The sequence below is a fragment of the Leptodactylus fuscus genome, chromosome 2 (assembly GCF_031893055.1).
Source record: "Leptodactylus fuscus isolate aLepFus1 chromosome 2, aLepFus1.hap2, whole genome shotgun sequence".
Taxonomy (NCBI): Eukaryota; Metazoa; Chordata; class Amphibia; order Anura; family Leptodactylidae; genus Leptodactylus; species Leptodactylus fuscus.
In genome coordinates, this window is record NC_134266.1 from 155,138,559 (window position 1) to 155,164,372 (window position 25,814).

Below are 25,814 nucleotides of genomic sequence, written 5' to 3' on the forward strand. Positions count from 1 at the left end.
CCTAATGTAATTGTTAACAATGATGCTAGGAGTCCCTACATTCTGTCACGTATTATATTCACTATGGGACAGTATGACGCATGGCTCAACATCCCAGTGAACATCATCACAACATCCCCTCTCTTCCTGCACGTCTCGCAGCTGTCCGCTCTGCGAATGGTGGTTATTCTGGATTTTGACAGGTGGTCACATTAATGTGATTGGACTGTGTATGTGCTCTTTATAACTTGATCCTTCTTTTTACTTGGGGTGGAACCTATAGGTTATATATGGGATTCCGATACAATATTTATATTATGCCCACAATTTTGTTTGTTGAGAGAAACTATTTTCATCGTTAAAATGTTCCTTCAATTATAAAACCACTTCATACATTAATGGTAATGTCAGGAGTATCTGACCCTTGAATATGCCAACCCTTGAAACCTCTGCAGCTTGCAGGTCTCTTCTAGCCTTATCAAACTAGGAGGAGGCATATTAACAATATTTAACAAACGTTACAATTTATATTATTACAGAAATATGTTACCTTCTCTGTTTATTATTATTCCTTCTTATTTTCACATGGACTTTATCTATATCATAACATTCAATATCAATATTCGATGCGCTTAACCTCTTGGTGTTCGGCCGCTTACACACATACCTATAGCGGCGAGGTATTCGATCGAATACTACTCGCTCATCTCTAAACCTGATAAATGGAGAAAGATATATATTTATTTAATAAGATGTAATAGAAAGTTTCTTATATTCATAGACATTTGTCTGAACATCAAGAGATTATAAAGTGGTTTTTTTATATATTGTATTGTATTTTCTGCTTTTGAAGTTTAATATTAAAGAGGACCTTTCATGGTCCAGGGCACAGGCAGTTCTATATACAGCTGAATTCAGCGCACTGTTGGCTTTCCTTATCTGTGCCCTGGGTAAAGAGCTATCGGTGCCGGTACCGTAGCACTTTACAGTCAGAAGGGCGTTCCTGACAGTCTGTCAGGAACGTCCTTCTCCATAGCAGTGCCTATCACGCTGCACAGTGTGAGCGGGGAGGAACGCTCCCCCTCCCTCTGCTCACAGTAATCGTCCATAGATGAGTATTATCAGGAGGGGAGGGGGGCATTCCTCTCCGGTCTCAGAGCACAGCGCTATTGGCGCTGCTTGTACAGAAGGACGTACCTGACTGATTGTAAAGAGCTACGGTACCGGGACCGATTGCTCTTTACCAGGGGCACAGATCGGGAAAGCCGACAGTGCGCTGAATTCAGTGCATTGTCAGCTTTCCAGCAGTGTATAGAACTGCCTGTGCCCCGGACCATGAAGTGTCCTCTTTAACTCTGCGATAGAGATTTCAGTTTCGTTGTCTACAGATGCATAGCAATAAAGGAAAAAAACTAGTATTTAGTGTTTTCCCCTTTCACACAAGCACATGCACACCCCTGTCGATATAGATCTCTCTGTAATGAGGTTTACTTGACAGGGCTGCAGTGGAACACGCTCATTGATTTCTTCTTTAAGCCTCAGCTGGTTTCCACAGTGATTGTGTGAAAATGATGTTTTCAGGCTCTGTTTTCATTCCTTGGATAGGCACTGGGCTTGCTGAATACTTCAGATACAGCACAATCCACTTTGCTTTCTTGGAGGTCATTGCCAAGTAATTGTGTTGGTGTTTTTGTTTGTATCCAGTAGTTGATATCTGAGAATCCCTTTTACTAGTTGAGGATACAGAGGTTATGCTTCAGCCTACCTGAAACATATCTCTAAATACAGGATAGTGGCCCCTCCATGTAACCACATTGGCTACTACTTTTCTGAGTTTTATATTGGACGTTTTTAGTTGACTGGCCATGACCAATGGCCGTTCTTAAAAGGGGTTATTTGGGACTATAATATTGATCTGAACTTTCACTTCCTAGGTCAGTGACATCACATTGATTGATCACATAGTCATATTGCAACTCAGTCCATTCAAATGAATGTGGCTGAGCGGCAATACCAAGCAAATCCTCTATACAGTGCACTTTTCTGTCCTTGGTAAGTAGTGAAGAAGCTCGCAGCAATCAATACCATAGAACCGGACCCTTGGAATAAGTAATAGACATGCTTCTTTTCTTTATCTAAGGGTGCATCCACACTGAGTTTTGTGGCGCTGATTTTGCCACAATAAGGGGGCATTCACATGGAGTAACACGCGCTGATTCTGCAAAATAAAAATCAGCGCTGAAAAAAAGACTCCCATTTACTTCAATGGGTTCCATTTTACACGTGTAAAATGGGAGTCTTTTTTTCAGTGCTGATTCTTTACTCGAGTTATTGTGGCAAAATCAGCGCCACAAAACTTCGTGAGAATGCCCCCTATGTGTTAATGAGGGAATTTAAAGTGGAGATGTCACCAAGGACAAAGTGCTAAATGTCATCAAAATTGCTGTTCTTTGTTCACTCCACCTCCAAAACAAAAAACAACACTAGTGTGAACCTAGCGTAAGTCACAACACAAAAATATTAGGCAAAAGTAGTAAAATATAGAAAAATTCTTGGGTACCGTTGTAGTTCTTCTTATCACAGAATAAAATTCAAGTCATTTATATTGTTCAATGAATGAACATTAAGCAAATTAGAAAATAATATTGCCAGAATTGCTGTTTCATCTCACTTCAAAAAAAAACCCAAAACAATGAAAAGTGATCAAAATGGTACCAATATAAAAAATATCTTTACCTTTTATTTATGGACCCTTTATTGAATTGGATAAGTAATGGTATGTTTCTGATTATGAGCTTTCTAATGTTGCGAATTTGTATGATTATCATTTTTCTTATGCTATTCATGTGAGTGAATCAAGTAATATGTTATTGTTGTGATATAGGCCTAGAAACTGGCAATCAAACCTGGAAACTCATATAAGTAAATAGGGGATGATGGTAATTTTCTTCTTCGTGAAAACTGTTATTTGGTTTTTTTTCGTTTGGGTATCTCAACAATAACTATTAACAACCATGAGTACATTTTATGACAAATATAAGGTAGCACAAATATATTATATTCTCTCTGTTGGTGAAATAAAAATAACATTGCCAGTAGGACTGATAGTCAGACCACACACAGAGTTAAAAGTGTTTTGAATTGCTTTAATAGAACCTGCTTTCATCTAACATACACACTTTTATATTGGTTTTATACCAGAGAAAAGAAAAGAAAAAGGTAAATGTTTATCTTTATACAAATATAGTGATATAGCTTTAGGCAGGTGTGGGGACAATGCTGTAAAGTAAGCGGGTATTCACACTACCGTTATTAGTTCCCGTTGCTACCATCTGTCAACAGAGACTGAGCAGTCAAAAATCTTGTAAAGATCCTATTCACTTCAATGGGATTTGGTCTTTTGTCCAATAGTGTACAGGCTCATTATTTTGGTGGACATAAGGGAGCCTTTACATGGAGTAATGCGCCGCTCATTCAGACACGTAAACACGTGTCAAAGTGACCACTGTAAAACACAATCCCATAGACTTCAATGTGTGCCGGTCTTATGAGCGCTACACATTGAAATCAATGGGTTTAAAAGCCTCCCATTGATTTCAATGTGTAGCGCGCGTAAGACCGGCACACATTGAAGTCTATGGGATTGTGTTTTACAGCGGTCACTTTGACACATGTTTACGTGTCTGAATGAGCGGAGCGTAAACTCCCTGTGAAGGCTCCCTAATAATGCAGGGTATAGGAATGTTGGGTCTGTTGAAAATAACAGGTTTATGATACTGTCAGTTATTTTTTAACATTAATACCTATGGCTAACTGACGTACAATGGATGATAACAGACAACTAACTGTTATACTATTTGTTTTGCTATACAGAGAGCCCCTTTAACCCCTTCCCCCTTAACCTCCTAACCCCTTCAATTAAAATTTTTGACTCTTCAAGGTCCAAACCCATAACTTTTTATATTATTCTGTTCACTGAGCCATATGAGGGCTTAATGTTTTAAGACAAATTGTTGTTCATAATGATACCATTTATCATTATGTACAATGTACTGAGAAGGTGGGGAAAAAAATCAGAATGGAGTGGAACTGGAGAAAAAGTGCATTTGTATGGCTTTCATACGGGCTTTGATCTTATGGTGCTCACTGTACAGTCATAATGACATCACCTGTATTCTATTTTTTGGTACAGTAATTGAGAATATCAAATTTATACAGTTTTATTTACATTTTAACCCGTTAACAAAAATCACAAAATATGTTCCAAATTTATTTATTTTAAAGTTGCCTTATTCTGATTCGTAATACTTTGTTTGTTAGTCCCCTTATGGGTCTTGAATTGAAGGAGTCTGGTCACTAATGCAAGGCAGTGTATGGCAGGCTGCTTCAATAGGCTCCTAGCTGTCATGGCAATAGATACAAATTGGCGCCTCGGTCATGCACCTTAATGCCCTCAATCAGAGCAGGCACTGATCGCAGGCATCAGTGCCGGGTCTCTGCTGTATAATACAGCAGAGACCCTGCAGCTATGGCGGTCGCTCAGCTCCTCAGTGGATGTTGAGAAGGGGTTAATGTCTATTACAATAGGCATGTTTTTGGTTTTATTTAACTGACCCTATCGTGATGGATATCCATTGGTGGTGTGAACACCCCCTAAGACTACTTTCAAAAATGGAAGTGTTTATAGTTTATTTTTGTCATTGAACAAACTTAAATGAATGAACAAAAAAGCATTAGTTCTTCTAGATACACTTGCCTCAGCAGGGAGGTTGTTCCAAACATCTTCTTGCCTAACTAATCTGGATGCTAAAGTAGGCTTGCTGAAATCTTTCATTCTCTCCATGTAAATCTAAGACTGACATGAGAAAAAGATGATGTCCCAAGAAGATATCACATGTCCCAGTCCTCGGAATATAACTCCCCACTTCTGGTCCACGAATTCCAATCTCCTCGGATGGAGACAAATAGTAAATTCCAATAGAAAAATTTCAGACTCCAGCAATCCAAGAAGGGATCTAGAATGTATAAAACTTAGCCTTTAATTAATTCATATAAGTTTATATGTACAAAAATAATCACAGCTTTTGATTCATTTTTTCACTGAATATTTTTGTACATATGAACTTTTATGGATTAATTAAAGACTAAGTTTTATTTTATATGTTCTGGATCCCTGAAGTTGAGATCAGTACTCTGTGGGGCCATATCAACACTTCCAGGACTCCTCCTCCAGAGAGATCACACGAAATATTGATGGGATTTGTTTTTATCTTTTCTTCATTCACTCATTTTTTTACACTAGGTTCACACTAGCGTTCAGGTTTCTGTTTGTTGGATCTGCTTGGGGACCTGAAAAACGGAAACCCTATCCACTTCAAAAGCGGTTACCTGCAGACCCCATAAACTATAATAGTGCGCCAGGTTTCCGCCTGAAATTGACGGACAGAAAAGTCCAGCTCTCCAGATATTTTAGGCGGGATGGAGGACGGGCTCCCCTAACACTACTGTGAACCATCCGATAATGGAGAAAAATAAACTATTCACACTATTATTTTTAAAACATTCTTTCTTTGCACGATTTTTCCTTTTCTGCCTTTTGCACATTACTGTACAATTATAGGTATAATATGCCTTCACCACCTCATTTTGTGCATCTTATATAGTGGTAAATTGTGGTAAGACGTTGTTTCTTGGGCTTTTACCTAGCATCACAGAAAATTATCATAAGAGCGATTGCTATCACGTTATTGTATATTTTATATATCCATTTGTCTTCTTATTGTTTGTTATTTTTTGGGCAATATGCCATTTCAAGATAGTTATCATCAAGTGTTATTGTTTTCTGTTCAGAATATGGCACTTGTAGGAAAGCATTATGAAGGACCCGTGAACAACTCCAGACCTGATATGTGGACCTCGACTTCTTCCAGTGGAAAAGATGAAGTCATCACAAGCCTTGTATCTGCCTTAGATTCAATGGTAAGAGCCTTATTATTATTTTTATTACTGTAATAACTTAGAAATGTAGTCTATATACAGTAGAAACTTGGAGGGAAATGTATTAATACTGTCGTAAATTTAGACAGCTTACAAGTAGATTAGATGCACCAAATTTATCACAGTAACTCACGCTGGATGATAGATTTGGTATCTCTAAAAACAGTATTGTACAGATCCTGTGAGAGCAACAATAACATTTTCACCTTTGAGGTGATTTTGGATTATCATGGAATTGTACTTAGGGTATGTCATCAATAGCATGTTGGTGGGCATCAAGCTCCTAACACTTCCAGTGGTCAGCTGGTTGCAGAACCTGCCACACCTCAAAAACAGTGAGTGTACTGCCAGGAGCACAGCGCTATATAGTGGCTGTAGCTAGTTACTGCAGCTCATTCCCACATAAGTGAATAAGGGTGGATAAACAGGGACTGGGAAGTCTAAGGCTTAGGCCCCACGCAACCTTTTTTGTTGCAGATTCTGCTGAGGTTTTTTGAGTCAAAGCCAAGAATGGCTTGGCATGACATTTTTATGTGCATTTTTTTTTAATGGTGTTCACAGTACAGCAAGAAAGACTTGTCACATGTATTTTGTGGGTCAATATGATTCTGGCTCTATCAAATTTATATCAAATTTATCTCAAATATATATATACACTATACATATATAGCTTTAATCATTTATTTAGTTTAGTAAAATTTGTCCCATATTGTATAGATTAAAATATATAAACATTCAACTGAAAACTTCTGCTTCTTATCTGCTTGCAGTGCACTGCCCTATCCAAACTCAATGCCGAGGTGGCTTGTATAGCAGTTCATGAAGACAACTCCTTCATAGTTGGTACTGAGAAGGGGAAATTCTTTTTAAACTCCAGAAAAGAGTTGCAAACAGAGTTCCAGAGATTTTGTGGTGAGTTATTTCAGCTAGTGAGATCCATATATATTAATTTGCTATAACATTCACCGTCCGCTAAATTTAATCAAGACAATGAATGGCTGAGGCCACTGAGCATCAGTCAATCAACAGTTGTATTCTGTCAGCTCCGCCACTGACTAGGCTGCTGTGTGAAATGCACTGTGCAGTCACTTGCTACACAGGGAGAGGGGGTTGTTGTCCTGAGTCAGACAGACAAACATAGCAATGTAGTGGTCTGCTGTACAGAGTCATATGTGTGGCAGTGTTGTGGACCTTGGTCATTAGTGAAGTAATCATCACTGTGATATCAGTGGTATGTGTGGGGCAAAGGGCAGAGGCTCAGCTGAGTTAAAGCCCTGAATATAATGGTGTCCCTCCCTCACCTTCGATACCCCCTTAATTCCCCCGCCCCCCCCCCCCCACAACCTTTAAGATCTAGTCACATGTGAGGGGAATGGATCTCAAGCACTCTATGAATTGCTTCACTCCTTTACCACCATGAGCTTTTAATAACACGGATAAGTCTAGGGCTGCACAGTGACTTTGACCATGATCTCTGTTGTGCAACCAAAGATTGCTGGTTTCACCTTACAACTCCTTAGCTAATGTAAATGAATGGAGTTGCATTGATTTCTAGTCAAACAAAAATTGCACAGATTGCCAAAGTCACTGTGCAGCCCTGACTGAGGGTCAGGCCCCTCCCCCACCACTATGTCTTGGTGATTAATCAATTTAATTTGCCCTTAAAAGGGGATTTCCAGTCCCAAATCAATTATTCATACTGGCAACCTATCCTCAGAATATGTCATAAGCATGTGATCTTCAGGGGTCTGATGCCTGGACCCCACACAGATCAGCTCTTGCACTAGCTTTTGTTTACTGGAAGCTGCTAGTGTACAGGGAGTACACTGTACTGCTCCTATATAAGTAATGGGAGCAGCACTGGACCTTCCCAGGGCCACCACTATGCAGTGGATGTGACTGCTGCACTTCTCCTATTACTTGAATAGGAATGGTGCTCCATGCACTGCTCATCCATTAGCCGCTTCAATACCCATAGGTTAATTCAACAGCTGATCTGTGCAGGATCTAGGTGTTGCACCCCAGCAGATCACATATCAAATAGTTCATCAGTATGAAAACCAATTTGGAGCCTGAAAACCACTTTATGTGCCTGTGTATTCACGTAACTTTACATAGGGGGCCTCTGTATTTTCTGTGTTCCTGTGAATATGCCAATATTAAGTTGTCTTGAATCCATAGGAATATTTGACTTGTTCACATTGGAGTATAAACATTTACAGTTTGCATACTCTTTTTGCACCCAGTGCAACCAAACATCAGTTGTTGCATCGGTACAATTATCTTAATTTTTAGTCAAGCAGATATATTTCCCTGTTTTATCACATGACTTCAATACATAGCTTCTTATCCAGTTTTCTTTCATCTACTGTCTGCAGTAGGTGCCCTCAGAACAGAACAGGAAACAGATGGCCAGAGGAGAAACAGGGATTGTGTCCGGAATGTCCAGCAAGTATCGCCAGGACCAAGTTCTGATATTTACCTCCTCAGGAAGATGGTTGAAGAGATCTTTGATGTTCTCTATAGTAAGCTATTGTTTTCCCTCTATGTTGACCTTTTTTGTGTTTTATCATAGGTTCTAAACATTTTTTTTAGCAATTTTTGACTAATAATCCGACCTAGAAAAACTTGTTTTAATGACATCCCAAAGTTTTCAGGTTTAAGTAACCAAAGTCTAGACCATTTTCTTAAACACCTTTTTCTGTATCAAGGGAGAAGATTAGTTTCAAAGACAAATGTAGTTGTTATTTATGAAGGACCTCACTTTTACAAATGTTCATGAACATAGCCATATTTTCTGAAAATCTTGTAAGGTATTTCATTTTAATTTCATTATTATAAGTTTGTAGGAGAGTTATAATCATAGCCTTAGTATATTGTCAATGTTCTATTTCTCTGTTATGTAGAAACATTTTCTGGTGACAACCGTATTGGGGACACACTTCCTTCCTGTACTTCCTGTAGAGTCAATAGAGCAGGGGCTGTGTGCTTTATGGCAGATGAAATGAATGGTAGTTGGCTATTACAATTTTCAGGAGTGTTGGAGTCCAAACACTCATGTATAGGCTGATTGCTTCTTTTAGGCAAAAGCCCCACATTGTGAAAATGCTGTGTTTTACAGTACCTGCAAAGTGAATGGGAATCTGGTTAATCCCATCCACACATTACAGAAAATATCCGCAGTTGAAAAGCTGTATTTTCAAAAAATTATGTCAATTATACCTGTGGAAACACTGGCGGTTTCTGTATAGGTATAATAAGGGCAGAAAGTCCACAAAGGAAAACTTTGCAAAAACGCAATGAAAAATGTTGCAGAAAAAAAATGATGTATTTCTGCCATAGATTTTCCTGTAGCGTGTTTTTGCTACATTTCACTATGTGGGGCCTTAGCCTTAGGCTTACACAGGGCGGTCTGCTGCTGACAGATAAATAAGCTGTATTGCAGTAGCATTCCTTCCAATGCCATGTACTTTGCATCAGACTCAAGCACATATATTTTGACAATACATTTCTTTAAAATTATTTTTCATTTACAGTACTGTGACTTACCTCCTTGGCTTACAGAATGAAGCCTTATGCACACAACCATGAGCCAGGTCCATGGTTGAACCATACATGACTCCATTCACTGGTCTCAGTGAATAGGACCTTTCCTGAATTTTGACACAGACTCACAGTACCAAATATGAGTCTGTGATAAAACACAGTTGTGTGTATGGGGCTGTAGAAATAGATACCACACATAGTAGCTATAGCAGCTAAATTTTAAAACAGTAGTGGAGATCACACATGGCGAACTCTAATGCAGAAACCCATGATTTTTCCTAATTCAAACTTGCAAATGGACGTTTCTGCCATCGGCACACAGGATCTATGGAGCTCATCCAGAATGACTATTGTACTGATGGGAAGTTTGCAAACAATTAGTTCAAAATGAATTGATCTTCAAATTCTATATTCAGATAAACAAACTAATGTAATTCACATTTCTGGCAAAGATTAGTTCATCAGCTGCAAAAGCACATGGGATCAAGGGGTGATACAACACAGCGGCTCCTGTAGACTCACTTACTGACCCACTACCAGTTGTTATTTGGTTCCTAATGCTTTAAAAGCAAAGTAGAAAAACCTGTATGTGAATGAAAGTTTGTGCTTGTGTAGTTTCATGCAATTCACCTGTTTTCATAATCACCATCTTGTTACTCCAGTAGTCCAGTCGACTTTGTTAAACATGCTAGGTGCCACTGCACTGCTGTTCAGTTCTCTCATACACACTCACAATGATTTTGTACCATTGACTCCCTAAAGCCGGGTGCAGATGACCGTGTGCTTTTCCACGGCCATGATTTAAAGTCTTGGGCGGCGCACGGGGAACATGTGGATGTCACCCGTGTGCCGCCCATGCACTGGCCATGCTTCCGCGGCCCCTTTCATTAAAAGATTAGAAGCCACAATATAGAACAGGTATAGGACCTGTTCTATATTTTGCGGACCGTAATTCAGGTCATGTTTACAGGCCCATAAAGATTAATGGGTCAGGGTTCTATCACAGCCACGGTTGTCTTCAAGAGGCCTAAGGGCTAGTTCACACGAGACTAGTGACCGCGTATTTTGTTCCTGATTTTGACGCGGGAAGTGCGTCAGAATCAGGACCAAAATGAGCCTGCCGTGACTGTCTCGGCTTCCAACAGTCGCGGCTTTACGCTCTGGAGTAGGCACAAATGAATGGGCCTAGTCTGTAGGGATTACCTTGACGCGGACGCCTCAAGAAAAGGCAGCTAGCTTCTTTTTCCCGTGAGCGGGAACAAACCACTAGCAGAAAAAAGATCGCTAGCAGTCTACATAGACCTCTATTGTGAGGGGGCGGATTTTGAGGTGGATTCTGCGCCAAAATCCGCCCCCTCTTGCCCTGTGTGAACTAGCCCTTACAGTCACATTCACATTGCCAAACCTTTCCAAAATTGTCCCTTATTTATTGCAGATTCTGAATTTATGGCTGAAATAAATATTACTGACACATAACTCCAGTGCCTTGTGTGTATTTTAACATATAGCAATCATTTAGCAAACATTTTAGTTTTAAACCAGTAACATTTTATCACTTGCTGCATTCCCGTGTTCATAACTTTTTACATTTTATTTCGGTGTAGCTTTGTGAGACCTTTTATTTTGTGGGCACATAAGGCTTTTTGATCAATTTGTATTACTTATTGAGCAGTGAGATGATCAGAAAACATCAGTTCAGGCATCTGAATTTTAAGGTTTATAGCCTTTATGTCTTTTACCTTTTTACCAAGGCCATTCTCCCCATTTTAATGGTTCTACCCAGCTCTGTAAGGAGTCCTGGTTGTTTCAAACTTCTTCCATTTATAAATTATGTGCTCTTGGGAACCTTAAGTACAAGAAACATCTCATAGGTGATCGATAAAAATGTAAGCCCTCCTAAATTTAAATTTTCTTAGTAAAGGGTCTCAGTACTTATGTCTATGTGAAATTTAAGTTTTAAGTTTTTCCTTTATAATAGATTTGCAAACAAATCGTAAAATTCCGTTTTCACATTCTCATTGTGAGGTATTGAGTGCAACTTGGGGAAAACCTATTGACTCAATATAACAATATGTAAAAAAGTGAAATGGCCTGAAGTCTTTCTGAATGCATTGTATGTACTTGGTGTGCTTACAACAATTCACTTACTTCCATTAACATTATATTTTCATTTATTTGTTTCAGGCGAGGCTTTGGGAATGTCTAATGTTATTGCAGTGCCATATGACAAGATAATGAAGGATCCTGGTTCATTGGTGGTACTCGGTTTACCTGATGGTATCCACTTCCAAAAGCCTTCTGAATATAATTTAAAAAATCTAATGCTTATTTTAGAACACAGTCACCACATCCGATTTAAGCTTCAAAGGTAATATACTGTATCTTTGCTAAAGTAGACTGACAGCTTTTCAAAGTGTGGATAAACCCATTAGAAAGTAGCACTGGGGGTGGTCAAAGGGCAACAAAAGAGTGACCGTGCCCTGCCCAAATTCACTTTTGGATCAGGAAATCTTTTTTGAATTGAAAAAGAAAAATATTTTAGGGTATTTTCACACAGTATTTATGAGGATAGCGCAGCACTGTTTGATAGGTTTTATTTTTTTTTCAAAATCAAAAGTAGACTCAAAAAGAATGGAAAATATAAAAAGAAGGACAGAGGCCAAGTTTACACGGCAGAAGATGAAGAGAAATTGAGACATACACCTTAGACACCTCTTTATTTTCCAGCCCTCTCCCCGTGGCAGGATTCCGGAGCAGAGTTTCATCTTTCTGCTCCTTTTTTACCACTGCTTATTAGTCTCAGATGAATGGGCTTACTCAATGGGGAGTCTTATATTGTAGACTTAGTAGATAAATCAGCTGAAGAAACTGCGATAAGAGTGAGCAGGATGCTTATTTTTTCAGCATCCTGCTTTGATCTCTGCCTCTCTTTGAAAACAGTGGGAGTCAGAATATGCCGCTGATATCGATGAAGAATCTGCCTCAAAATCAGTACAAGATTCTTCTGTGTGAACCAACCTATATACTTCTTTCTGCTGGATCGTCTTCTGGCTTTGGCTGAAAAAAGGTGGCATCTAAAACTGCAATGCGGCATTTTTGACGAACAGTATTGTAACTTTAGACCCACTCATTTCCATACAAACTCATCCTTTTAGTAAGTTTCTTATAAAAGAGAAAACAAAAGCACTGAGCAGTGAATAGCGTAATTCCGTGGTAGCAAAAAAAGGTTATTCCACAATAAGTGAATAGATGGATTCTTAAAATGTTGTGCATACTGAAACAACAACCTTACAAATGCTTAAATCCTTATTAATGGGTGTGCATCAGCAGCTGGAGCCGTTACGTCTCTGTAGAGAGGACGCCAAAGTGTATATAGCAAAGCCAGACCAAACACAAAGCCACAGGGTAAGTGGAGATAGGAAGTCACCGCGCTTACCCAATAAAACAGGAATATCATGCAAATGCATTTCGGGGGGCATACACCTTTTTCTCAAGTGTAGTTAGTGTTGAAACTGACCTCCCATCAGATCACTCACCTTATACAGAAGGCACCTGACTTTCAGCAAATACCCGCTTGGGTGCATTTACATTTAAAACATAATTACAGACTTTTATGACATATGTATAAAAAAGGTAGATGAACTTTTGTACCTCATAAAAGCTGAGCTTGTACGGGGTCCATGAAAGAGACAGTAATCCAGAAGTACTACTCACGTTGTTGCTGAACCACATTCAGCATCCCTACAGTGGAACTGTAGCAGAACCGAAGTTTTGTGCAAGCCCAGTACCACCACATAGATTTACTCGGGGCTTTTCCCAGACGCTTGTTGAATCAGTCTAAACCGGGTATAAGATCCCATTATTGAGGTTGGACACATAAAAAAGAATCAGTGTTTCAAAAGTGCTGCTTATTTCACTCAGTGCTGCTTTCAGCATATATCATAAGGGGACTGCACGTGCACAAATTGGATCCACACTCAGGACCAGTCTGACCACATACCTGTCAAGCGACAGGGTTCGTGTAATGGACCGTACCTGCACACTGTGACTAGAGATGTAGATGAAAGCTCTAACTGTGCCGTTGTTATTTCATGCACACTAGAGTTAAAGTCCATGCCCATATAATTTAGTAATGTGTTAAATACCTATTTTCTAGCGGAATCATATAAGCTAATGAAATGATATTAAAATGTATATATGTCTAAATGTAATGTATTATTATTATTATTTGGTTTATGTGTCTTAATTTGCCAATCAACAGTACTACACCTATATCCCATTGGGCCCTAGATTATTTGCCATTCGTTGGGCGTGTTTAATAGCTTGTTATGTCTTCTAAGGCCTTGTTGAGGCCTTCTGGAGCCAGTTTGATTAATTTATAAATCCAGAACATTTCTTTCTAAGGGAGTCAAACCTGTTAGGATAGTCCATTGGGATCTGCTTTAGAGGGGTAACCGTAAAAACCTTCATATTCACACCAATACATCTTCAGATCGTTTCTGGAAACACTGTGTTTTATATAACCATTAAGGATGTTTGACCGATGTTTATTCATCCTCTCTTATAGACTCATAATCATGCATCCTATATACTGTAGACCGCAAGGACATTGGATTACATAGATAATATACAATGAGGAACAGTCTAAGCTAGTTTTAATAGGATACCTGTCCCCTGTAAAATACCTATATATCTCAGTTGCTCAATGTACAATGCTAGTGCAACATTTGCACTTTTTATGTCCATACCTGAAGCTTCCATTATTTGAATTCTGATTCATAACTGTAAGATGTATCTTCTTATCCTTCAACCTACTGGATGCAATAAGATTAAGCGTTATCGCTCTCCTAAAAACAATACCAGGATCTTTTGGTAAGAGTGTTTTAAGGAATTGGTGGTGTAACAAAATGGGTCAGTTCTTTTGAAGTACTAAGCTAATATGAGGTATAAAAATTTATATACCTTTTCATACATAAAGCCTGTACGAGTAATTATGTTTTAAATGTAAAGTTGTTTGATTGATAGCACCTCCTCAAGTGGGAGTTTGCTAAAAGTCAAGTACCTCCTGTGTAAGGTGAGTGATCTGACTGGAGATCATTTTCAATGCTATCTACACTTCAGAAAAGGGTGTATGTACCACTAAACGCATTTACATCATGTGCCTGTTATATTGAAATTGAAAATAAGGAATCTTAATCCAGTGGCACTTCTCAGTGAGTGCAGTGCCATCCTTTCTCCACTTATCCAGTGGTTTTGGGTCTGGTCTGGCTTTGCTATTTGCACTTTTAGGGGGAGTTCACACGGAGTAACGTGCGGCGTGACCTGGAACGTATATGGCGTGTGAGACTTTGAGCGCCGTATACGCTCCCATTGCTTTCAATGGGAGCCTGGATCGTATATGCCGTGTTATTTTGCAGCCGTGATTTTGCGGTTCTGTGTGAATGCACCCTTAGTAAGTTTTGTCCACCTATGAATACAAGGCACTGAAACTGTCAAAAAGTGTCTAAGACCGGGGCCCCATGTAGTATAAACGCTGCGATTTTGCCTCATTTTACACTACCTACATTCTAGGGTATCCCATCCACACATTGCAGAAAAATATGGCACATTTTCAATAGTAAATCATTCTGTGTGAAACAACTCTTTATTCACCAATAACATATGAGTGCCAAATCATCAAATAGGGGTTTTTAAGGTGATCTTATATTGATGACCTAATCAAGAATAAATCATCAATATAATTTACCTGGAATAATATTTTTTTTTTTACTTATCATATAGATCTATTGAAGAACCCACAAGGGAGTCCAAACCTTGTCATGATTTCAACTGCTCACCTCTTACCACCGCAAAGATTGTTCCAGACACAGGTCCAAGTGCCAAAGTGCCAAAGCCTTCAGTCCATGAAAATCCATCCAATGTATCAAATTTTATGTACAATGTCAACCTACCCAACCAGCTATGTATGGAATTAAAACAGGAAGTTCACGCAAATATTCCTGGACACAGTACAACCAGTGATGTCCTGAGTCACATGTCTCCAGGAGAACAGAATCAGGACTATGCAGACTGTTCTGGTGAGGACTTTTGTGTTTTTACTATTCAGAAGGTCATGAAGATTGTTGTATGTACATATGTGTGTATGAGTTGCCAAGTGAAGATGTGGCTGAATCTCAAACCAGCTAAGCACCAGTGACTTCTTGGGTCTAAAATCACTTTCAAGTCTGTCGGAGCATATATGTGGCTACTTAATACACAAAAAGTTGTTTGGATCTATCAATGTATTGTCTGGGTTTGCATGTTGTAGTTCAGCCATGCTATCATGTCATCAATGTGTTTAGTTTAAGTGCTGCAATTTTTTGATAGGATGTAAACATTCATTAGAATTGGGCACTGTGGGCCACTTCTTACTACTCTGATTCCTGTCTGACAAGACAAATTATTGACATGCCAGATTCATTTCCATGGCATGAGGTTATATTTACTTACAAATCCTAAGGGTTAGTTTTAGACTGATCAAAATTAGAAAGCAAGTGAACCTAGATCAATTGTGGAATCACTGATACATGTGTATAACATAGAAAGCACCTTTTGAACTGTCCAGTCATGATATAAATGTACGGTATAATAGCAGACAACCAGCAGTCAGAGCAGTATGCAGAGCCAGAGTCTGGGGTGCTGTTTGGACTATGCTTGAACAATTTGCAAAGGACTGTCATGTACCAGTCATTTGTTACCAGAGATATGAGAGTGTTTATGGCTGCCGTGCTCTGCTTGCTAGTTCACTACTCCAAGCACCTGGTCTTCTTAAGCTTTGGCATCTGGTCAGTAAATTATTGCAACAATTATACAGATATAATTTTAGTTCACATGAATGGCATACTCAAGAGAGGAGGGATGCCATATCTGTCTGTGAAAACATTACCTCAAATTACCTTTTCCTCTGAATTCAGGACAGCAATCTTCAGCAGCAAATAGTAGCCTCAGACAGAATATCCATGCCTCGAAACGGGTGCTGTTTTCAATAGTTCACGATAAAACAGGTAAGTTTGAAACCAGCTCTGACATTACAGTATCTTTATAAATATATGTGTGTATACAATATTGCATGTAGATAGCTGTATGTATGCCAGTAATATTTAATAAGTAAAGGTGGCCTTACACTACAGATAATCTGTTTTGGAGTTTATAATAAGCTATTGCCAGAGACCTCTGGGGGCAGCTTTTCGGCTCGTAAGGACATAAGAGTCAAGCATGTTGAAATCCAACGCATCTGGCACTTCTTTTCCTGGACAACTGCCATCAAGGAGACTGTGAATCCTTTCATATACAGTTTTCGTTTTGTTTGTGCTGCTTTTTTTCTTTGTGGTTTTTCTTCCCTTATTAAATCTATAGGGAAAACGTGATTGCTTCCACAAGTAAAATTGACATGCTGCATTTTTCAAAATGGCGTGAGTTTTTGAAACTGCTGCTTTTCCACAGCGTTTTGGATTTTTTTGCAATGTGCGGATGGGATTAGGCAGAATCTCATTCACTTTGCTGGTACTATAATAAACAGTGTTTATTTCTAATATTTCCGATGCCTTAACTTTAAAGCTGGGTCTAAACACTTATAAAATCAATTTGCACACAATTTTAGTAAAGTTTATCTTACCATCAGATAAAAGTTGCATGTATAAGACTTTGTAATGTTATTTTCCAATGAAAGTTTCTGTTTAGCTGACAAGTGCAATTGCTTGTAAATTGGATTGTTGTGTATATTTCATATTGCTGTTGTGCAAAATATATCCGTGTTAAGGACTATAAATACAATAATACATTTATGGGTTACTACTATGCTAATAAAAACAATGATATGGAGAACAATAATCGTAATAACCAATGCATTCATATATTAAGGCTCAAATTTCTACCAATACTTATTTTATTATTCATTTTAATCTTTTTGGTAGAGAAATGGGACAGTTTTATTAAGGAAACAGAGGATATTAATACCCTCAGGGAATGTGTACAAATCCTGTTTAACAGCAGATATGGTGAGTATTGGTTGTTTTGCTCTGTGTATCTCCTGCATTTGCATGTTGTGTTACCAGATGTTCTTTACCTTTGGATAATGCTATGTACTTAGTCTCCAGTGTAAAGAATCAATCTCTTATATGCTGCTTTTCCCAACCTATTGCATTCTTGTTAAGGAACACCACATGCTACTGAAATATAATTGATCAGTTCCTCCCTAATGTTTATTTTACTGAAAACGTATCATATAAGGGCGGGTTCACACCCACTTTACAGATCTCCGTCTTCTGCCCAAGAAACTGGACAGGAGATGGAAACTGGCAGTCAGTTTTCAAACCCATTCACTTGAATGGGTTTGCATAGTGACCGCCCATGAGCGTTTTGTGCCTCTCCACGGCTAAACCATTTTTTCTAACCGGACACAAAGTTGAACATGCAGGACTTTGTGTCCGGTTAAAAAAACGGTTTCGCCGCAGAGAGGCAGATGACACTCACGGGCGGACACAGACTGCCAGTTTTCCATCTCCTGTCTAGTCTCTCAGGCGGAGGACAGAAACCCACAAAGCGGAGACCGGGCGCAGGTGTGAACCCGCCCTTAAAGGCTTATTGAGTACAATATTTAGATATTCACTTCCCAAGTTATGATCCTGAAGTACAGCACTGGTTAGTGATCATGAAATATGGTATACATGTAATTTACGGCATACAAATATCTCTAGGTACACAGTTGTCTCCATGAAAAAGCACTTCATGACCAGTGTACAGAGAGATACATGTGGCATGTCCATAGAATAGACAGTGTGTATGTTTAGCAAAGTACACAGTCCACATAACATGCCTTTGTTTTTTTACATACTGTTAATAATAGATCTGATCAATACTAATTGGTCAAAGCATAAATCCAATTCACAATGAAAAAAATATGTAAATCATTTCTAATCAATAAGTCCACAGTTCACACATTAACTTCTACTTTGCACTGTTTCTTTAAAAAAATTCAATAAAATAGGTTTGATTTAATGGGATTCAGGTTTTAAAATTTAGCTTGTATAGCCTGAATGTAGTTTCCTTGAAATATATTACTCCTATTTTTCCTTCCAGCTGAAGCTTTAGGCCTTGATCACATGGTGCCCGTACCTTATCGGAAGATTGCTTGTCACCCGGAAGCAGTGGAGATTATGGGAATACCCGATAAAATCCCTTTCAAAAGACCGTGTACTTATGGAGTACCTAAGCTCAAGAGAATCTTGGAAGAACGGCACAATATACATTTTAAAATTAAAAGGTAAAATTATGAGTTAAAGTAGTTGTGTTATCACAAAGTAGTTGGAGTGGCAGCATCATTAATATGCATTTTTCTTTCCTTACAGTATGTTTGATCAAAGAATTTTTGAAGGTAAGTTGAGTATAAAATTCTATTTTCTCTACTATTCTTGATTGAAAATGTATGCCATATATTCAAAATTATGTTGCTCATAATATAATATGTCCTCATCAATATGCGGTACTCTGACATAGCCTTGTAATGTCAGAAGGGGCGTTCCTCACAGGTCAGTATCATCATTGTGTGGTACTATAACATAGCCTTGTACTGTCAGAAGGAGCGTTACTCTCAACTCAGCATCATCACTGTATGGTAAGGAACGCTCCCTCTGACAGCACAAGGATAAGTTACAGTACTGATGGGGGGGCGTTTCTCATGGCCCAGCGATGACACTGAGCTGTAAGACCTGCCTTTCTGACATGAGTCAAAAGGATTTGCTACAACAGGCATGTCAGGATGAAACACAACAAAATGTTCAATTATTTCCATTGAATAATTACTGATTTAATGGAAATGCACTATCAAGGGACCTGACAGATTTTTTTTTATTAGTGATTTTGAGGATTTTAAAGAAAATTACAAGCAAATGTCACACAATATTATGCAAGGAAAGAAATAGAAAAGCATAAAGTCATAAAAGCATTAATAATTTGCAAGCAAATACATTTTTTAAGATTTATTGCCAGAATTGATATTCTTAAGTGCTCTCTGATACCAGATCTCAGAAATACCGGTAGGAAGCTGTGTGTCTTGTGTCAGAGAGCATGCTACTATTAGATAGTATTATACATTACAAAAATGGAAACCTATCTGTAACCAGGTGCTAAATTTACCAAAGAAATGTCAAAGCCAGATGTCAGCAGCTCGGGAGAAGATGTGTGCGGAGATACTCAGAAGGTGGCAGCTGTAGACATTCTTGGATTGTCCCTTGGGAACAGGTGAGTGTTATCTTATCTTTTGATGCTTATTCTATATGCCAACAATCAGAATAAGAACTCAGTTTGTACAGTCACAAAAGCAATCAAGGTAATATTTTATTTTATTATGAACAACAGTTGTGGCCAAACATTTTGAGACTGGCTTTAGTTTTCACAAAGTTTGCTGCTTCATTTATTTGATCTTTTAGTCTGATGTTTCTATGCTTACTGATGAACAATTATTAGCATTTTCTAAGTTTTTAAACTTTTAAGTTTATGCAGACTCAGTGTTTACAGTGATGACCATTATTTTTAAAGACTTCCATAATTTTCCCTGGCAGGCTGGATATCAGCTTCTGGGCCAAATCCTAACTGTTGGAAGCTCATTCTTGTCTAACCAATGCTTGGAATTTATCACAATTTTTGGTGTGTTTTTTGTTTTGTTTTATGTCCACAAGATTTTTGAGGATTGACCACAGGTTCTCAATGAGATTGAGATCTGATGAGTTTCTTGGCCATGGAAAATGTCAATGTTTTGTTCACTGAGCTACTTAGTTTTGACTTTTGACATGGTGCTTCGTTATGCTAGAAAACGTCTTGTTCATCACCAAATTGCTCCTGGATAATTGGGAGAAATCGCTCTTGGAAAACATCTTTGCATTAACTTGACGTATCACACTTTGATGTGAAAACTAACATTTGTGTCAGTCTCTAAACTTTTGGCCAAGACTGTAGACGGGATAATTTGTTCCCTTCTTAGCACAATAATCCTTGGTATTGGTCATAACAAGCAGAGCCGCCTTCAGTGCAGTACAAATGGTAATGCTCTTAAGGGCCTTCCTAGATAAGGACTTAGTGGATCAGATCATTATGACCATTTGCACTTATCAATTTGTTATAATCCATCATAATCATTTAGGTAATAAGACTTTATTCCGATTGCATTACAGCCTGCTGCCACAGGTGTACTTCAGGAAGATACCCCAATGTGTCCATAGGCTAGAGATATTTGCTATGAAAGAGTCAGAATTAGGGGGCGTTCACACTTGTCTGCCCTGTGTCAGTCCACCAGGTCTCCGTCCTATTCCCCAGAGAAACTGCATAAGGACGGCTTCCTGGTGGTCAGTCTTAAAACCCATTCATTTCCCACAGAGAGGCTGCATACGGACATCGGTGATTGCTGTAAATACACATTCAAATGAGTTTTAAAACTGACCGTCAGAAAGCCGTCCCCTATGCAGTTTCTCCAGGGATTAGGATGGAAACCCGGCGGACTGACACAGGGCGTACAGGGGTGCAAGTGTGAATGTCCCCTTATTAGGATTAGAATCAAACCTACAGTTTATCTAATTTGCCTACAGTAGTATGAGTAAGGGACATAGCTGGTGTATGTATTCTCATGGGTGTCCTAATGCTTGTACTGTAAACAGAAAGGATGTAAATAATTGACATAATAGTGTCCACTACAAGACTTGTCTTAAGCTGTCCTGCTGCTGCACTTGTACTTCACGCTATGTCTTTGATTGTTCCTGCATCTCAGCAGCTCGCTGGGACGCCGTATTATGAGTGTGTTGTTGTCATTGATGAGCCGCCTGCTCCAGCGTTTTGGCAGCCGTCAAGCTGGTCTGCTACTGAACTCATTCCTCACACTGTTCCTGTGATTGTTCCGGCGACTCAGCAGCTTGCTGGGAAGCCATATAATGAGCATGTTGTTGGCGTTGATAGTCTGCCTGCTCCGGCATTTCAGCAGCTGTCAAGCTGGCCTACCGCTGAACTCATTCCTCGTGCTGTGCCCGTGATTTTCCTGGCATCTCAGCAGCTCGCTGGGACGCAATATAATGAGCCTGTTGTTGGCTCCGATGATCCCCCTCAGCTCTGCTTGATGAGAACTCTGTGACTACTGGCTACGTGCATAGCTGTCGTTGTTTTAGAATTTTGCAACAAATTAGGTTTTCTTTTTCCCGGCATGTTTAAATTCAGCAAACTGCCAATTTGGATTAAAAGTGTTTTCCCATCCAGTGTGTCAGTCCAGGACATACATAGTTGTTGGGGCACCCCATAGAACATTTAGTACTGAGTTGTTGAAGAGTGAGATTGCTGACAGGATAAATGATTTCCAACATTTCCCAACTATAGGGCAGATAAGTTATCTCAGATGGACTTGATCAAGGGGGTGCAGTGGGCTACCGATCATCGATTTGAGGTTCCCTAAGGCCTGGTTCACATCTGCATTTGGTAATCCATTTGGGGAGTCCGCATGGGAACCCCCCCGAACGAAATACCAAACGCATTGGCAAGCGGTGTGCAGTGAAAGCACACAGATCCCCATAGACTGTAATGGGGTCTGTGTGTTCTCCACGCGGTGTCCGCATGGAACATGTGGACAGAAAAGTACTTTGTGATCTACTTTCATGTCCGCATGACTCGTGAAGGCAACACGTGGAAAGCACACAGACCCCATTATAGTCTATGGGGTCCATGTGCTATCACTGCAAACCACATGCCAGTGCGTTCGGTAATCCATTTGGGGGTCCCCATGCAGACTCCCCTGAATGGATTAACAAATGCAGATGTGAATCAGGCATAAGTGTAGTCTACCTGCCATCCATGTTACAGCCCACCACTGTGCCTGACCTCTTAATTTGTTGATACTGTTTATATCCACGTCCCCCCCCCCCTGATAGGGAGAAAATACCCAGCATTTGCTACACACTTTAAATGACTTCAGCTGCTGTAGAAAGAATAGCTACTAGCTCTTTTCTTGTAGAACATTTCCTCATTTATTCTCCAGTCATGTTTGTTGTCTAGGTACATACCCAGATACTTATAGGACAAAGACCATTTCAAGTGCCTGACTCTCAATTACTTCTGCAAGAGTCCTACCTAAGGGTTGGTTCACACTAGCGCTTGTATTCCGTCCGCAAGGAGTCCGCATGGAGACCCCCCCGAACGGAATACCAACGCTAATGCAAGCGCTGTGCAGTTAAGCACACGGACCCCATAGACTATAATGGTCTCTGTGTGCTTGCTGCACACTGCCCGCACAATTCATTCGTGCGGGAAGTGCGCGGCAAGCACATGGAGCCCATTATAGTCTATGGGCTCCATGTGCTTTGCAAGCACATCGCTTGCAATTACGATTGCATTCCGTTCGGGGGGGTCTCCATGCGGACTCCTTGCGGACGGAATACAAGCGCTAGTGTGAACCAACTCTGAGTCTACTATCATCTCCTTGGTTTTACCTAGACTGTGAGATTATTGGGATAAATTCACCTGCAGCAGATTTGTTACAAACATTAATGCAACTGAGAATCATTTCCATTAATCTAAATGGAGTTGTATCGGAATGTTTTTGTGGCAAGGATATGGATTTCTGCAAAGTCAGTTAAGATCACTCAAATCTGCTGCTTGTGCATATACCATAATTCAAAAACTGATTTCTAAGAGAGGAAAGTGAGTATGTTCAGACTAAGTCAAAGTGTAAACCAAAAAGGAATAAGTTTTTAGTCCACTTGTATGACAATCTAGTCATATACCTATGAACGACTCAGAAATGAGAGATCAGCTTACTTTATGAGGCGTTATTTCTACAGAAATCATTGGTGGTTACCTTTTGCAATAGATGATTGTTTGTATAATCTCTCCATTTAATTAATATTTTTAGGTCTGACACAAGCAACATGTCTGAAGATTGTGAGCCAGGTAAAATAAAATTTCTTTATGACTATGTCCATACTTTTCTGCATCCTGTTAGCTCAAAAGGGTTTTCCCTGTTAATGAAATTATCCCCTATCCACATAATATGTAAAAAATATATGATCTCTACAAAACTGACCACTGGAACCCCAACCCTTGGTCCCAGCCCCTAAGCTTTGTTTGAATGGAATAATAGTGTGCATACATGATCTCGGCTATCTTCATCAGTCCCATAACAGCGAATAGAGAGGTGGGCATGCAGGCACACTACTGCTCCATTCACACAGCACAACTGAAGAGGTAAAAACGGTAACGCTTGAGCGCTGCTAAGCATTTTTGCAGATATAGGTCAAGGACCTATGTGCTGGAAAAAATCGTGTTTTTTTACAGTCAAAGCAAAGTGAATGGGATTAACTAGAATCGCATGCCTACTTTGCGGTAAAAAAACGTGCTGCGGAAATTGCAGCATGTCAATTATACCTACGGAAACGCCGGCAGTTTCCCCATAGGTATAATTGGAGCAGAAAGTCCACAGAGGAAATCTCTGCAAACTTTCTGTCTAAAGCGCTGTGGGAAGAACTACAATGCATTGCCACCACAGTTTTTCCCGCAACGCTTTTTTTACTACAGGACGCCATAAGTAGTTAAATATTCTGCAGAGCTTTAAAGATTTTGTCTAACTATCTTAGTGGTGATATCTTTTCCAGCCACAATAAGGAAATTGTGGCTGTTTTTCTGACCTTAGAAAGGTCCTGCGTTCATGATCATATCCACTGGCAACCAGTCAAGACAACAACTTGTGACCACAAGATATTTATTGAAAATCTTTAAAACTGCAAAATGTTTCATTACTTACATTTGCAAAAATGTTTAATTTTTAATTATCTACAAATTTAAAAATGGTTATGTTCGTTAGAAAACCCCTTTAAGTTATGGGTGTTGTGGGAATGCCACTTTGAAGTAGAGCTGAAGCTACTGTTGTAACATAACAGAAAACAATACGCCTATAAACTTTGAGGGACAACCTGTATCTCAATATAATGTAAGTCTTCACCCTAGTCTCAAATAGCACTAATGTGTTCCACCTTGTGATTGCCCTGAAATCACTGAACTATTGCAACAAAATATTTCCAAGCCATTTTCTCCTTACTAGTGAGATTTGGGGAAATTCCAGGATCTTTTTTTTTTTTTTTTTTTAAGCTTCAGACACCTGATTTGACATTTTCCTTCAGATAAGTAGGGGTAAGTTCACACAGAGTTTTTTTGGTCAGGGTTTTGAGGCCCTATCCGCCCCAAAACCTGACCAAAAAGACGAGTTAACAGGTGAGGCGCTCATTTTTCAGGCCGAGTTGCCCAGCAATTCAGCCTGAAGGCACTCCCTCCTCCGGACTAGGCCCATTCATTGGACCTAATCCGGAGCAGAGTGCGCGGTTGGATGCTGGTGCAGTGCATCGGCTTTCAGTCGCGGCTATCCAGTTTTTGGATCGGAACCTGAGGCGGAGGCCAATCCAAAAAAACCCTGTGTGAACTTACCCTAAGGCTTCATGCACATGACTAAGTGTGTAATCCGCGGGTCTTTTGTGTGTTCCAATGCTCAGGTTTTATAAAATATCAGATGACCCTTGGATCTCACATTATGCCATGTGCATTAAGTCCAAGGGCTAAAATTTTGAAGGTTGTTGACTCCTTAGCTAGAGCTGTGGCAAATTGTTCATAATGAACCTTTTAGAGTCCACCAGTGACCCATATAAATCAGTCTTCAAATGTTGGTTTGGCTGGCGAGAAAATGCAGATTTGCCCATTTTCATTTTAAAAATAGTGAAATACCAAAATGTTTCTGCCCAGGTCATAAAAGCAAAGCTTGAGGGGTTTACTAGCAATTTTATATGAGACGTAAACAATACAAAATACCACTTACTAGCTAGAAAAAAAATGTTACAAAATATACAGAAATATTAGCTGAGAGTGAAGACTCTGCCTTGAATATTTAGTATAAAAAAAAAACAACAACTTGCAAGTCTTCAGTAGGTGATACCTTTTTTAATGGCTAACTCATAATGATGACAGAATATGACGTTTCGAAGCCTCCTCTGGCTTCTTCTTCAGATATATCTAAGAACACTTTCTGCAGGCTGCATATTTATGTATAACTGGACACAGGGATAGGATTTCAGGAGGGAGGGAGGAGAGGCTTATTACTATATACATATAAAAACAAATAATCAATTCCCAGTTAACAGGTTCTTTATCTTTATGGCGGTCTTATTTCAGTGATTTGTATAGAAAGACATGAACCCATGTGAAAGGTTCATTCCACTATCCAGAGTCTTGAATAGGGT

General features: G+C 39.3%; 1 protein-coding gene across 3 annotated transcripts in view; it reads left to right on the forward strand.

Annotated features, from left to right (window-relative positions):
• The window catches only part of GTF2IRD1 (GTF2I repeat domain containing 1), an 88,254-nt gene that overhangs the window by 34,773 nt on the left and 27,667 nt on the right, over positions 1 to 25,814 (forward strand). For 2 of the 3 annotated variants that reach the window (XM_075264871.1, XM_075264872.1), the window contains exons 2-12: positions 5,830 to 5,958; positions 6,747 to 6,888; positions 8,355 to 8,501; positions 11,707 to 11,890; positions 15,304 to 15,599; positions 16,476 to 16,565; positions 17,475 to 17,558; positions 18,640 to 18,823; positions 18,909 to 18,934; positions 19,683 to 19,800; positions 23,444 to 23,481. In XM_075264871.1, coding sequence (XP_075120972.1) covers positions 5,833 to 5,958; positions 6,747 to 6,888; positions 8,355 to 8,501; positions 11,707 to 11,890; positions 15,304 to 15,599; positions 16,476 to 16,565; positions 17,475 to 17,558; positions 18,640 to 18,823; positions 18,909 to 18,934; positions 19,683 to 19,800; positions 23,444 to 23,481 — 1,435 coding nt within the window. In that variant the 5' untranslated portion in view covers positions 5,830 to 5,832. The remainder of the gene's footprint in view (positions 1 to 5,829; positions 5,959 to 6,746; positions 6,889 to 8,354; positions 8,502 to 11,706; positions 11,891 to 15,303; positions 15,600 to 16,475; positions 16,566 to 17,474; positions 17,559 to 18,639; positions 18,824 to 18,908; positions 18,935 to 19,682; positions 19,801 to 23,443; positions 23,482 to 25,814) is intronic. The other variant, XM_075264873.1, reaches the window with a different exon arrangement.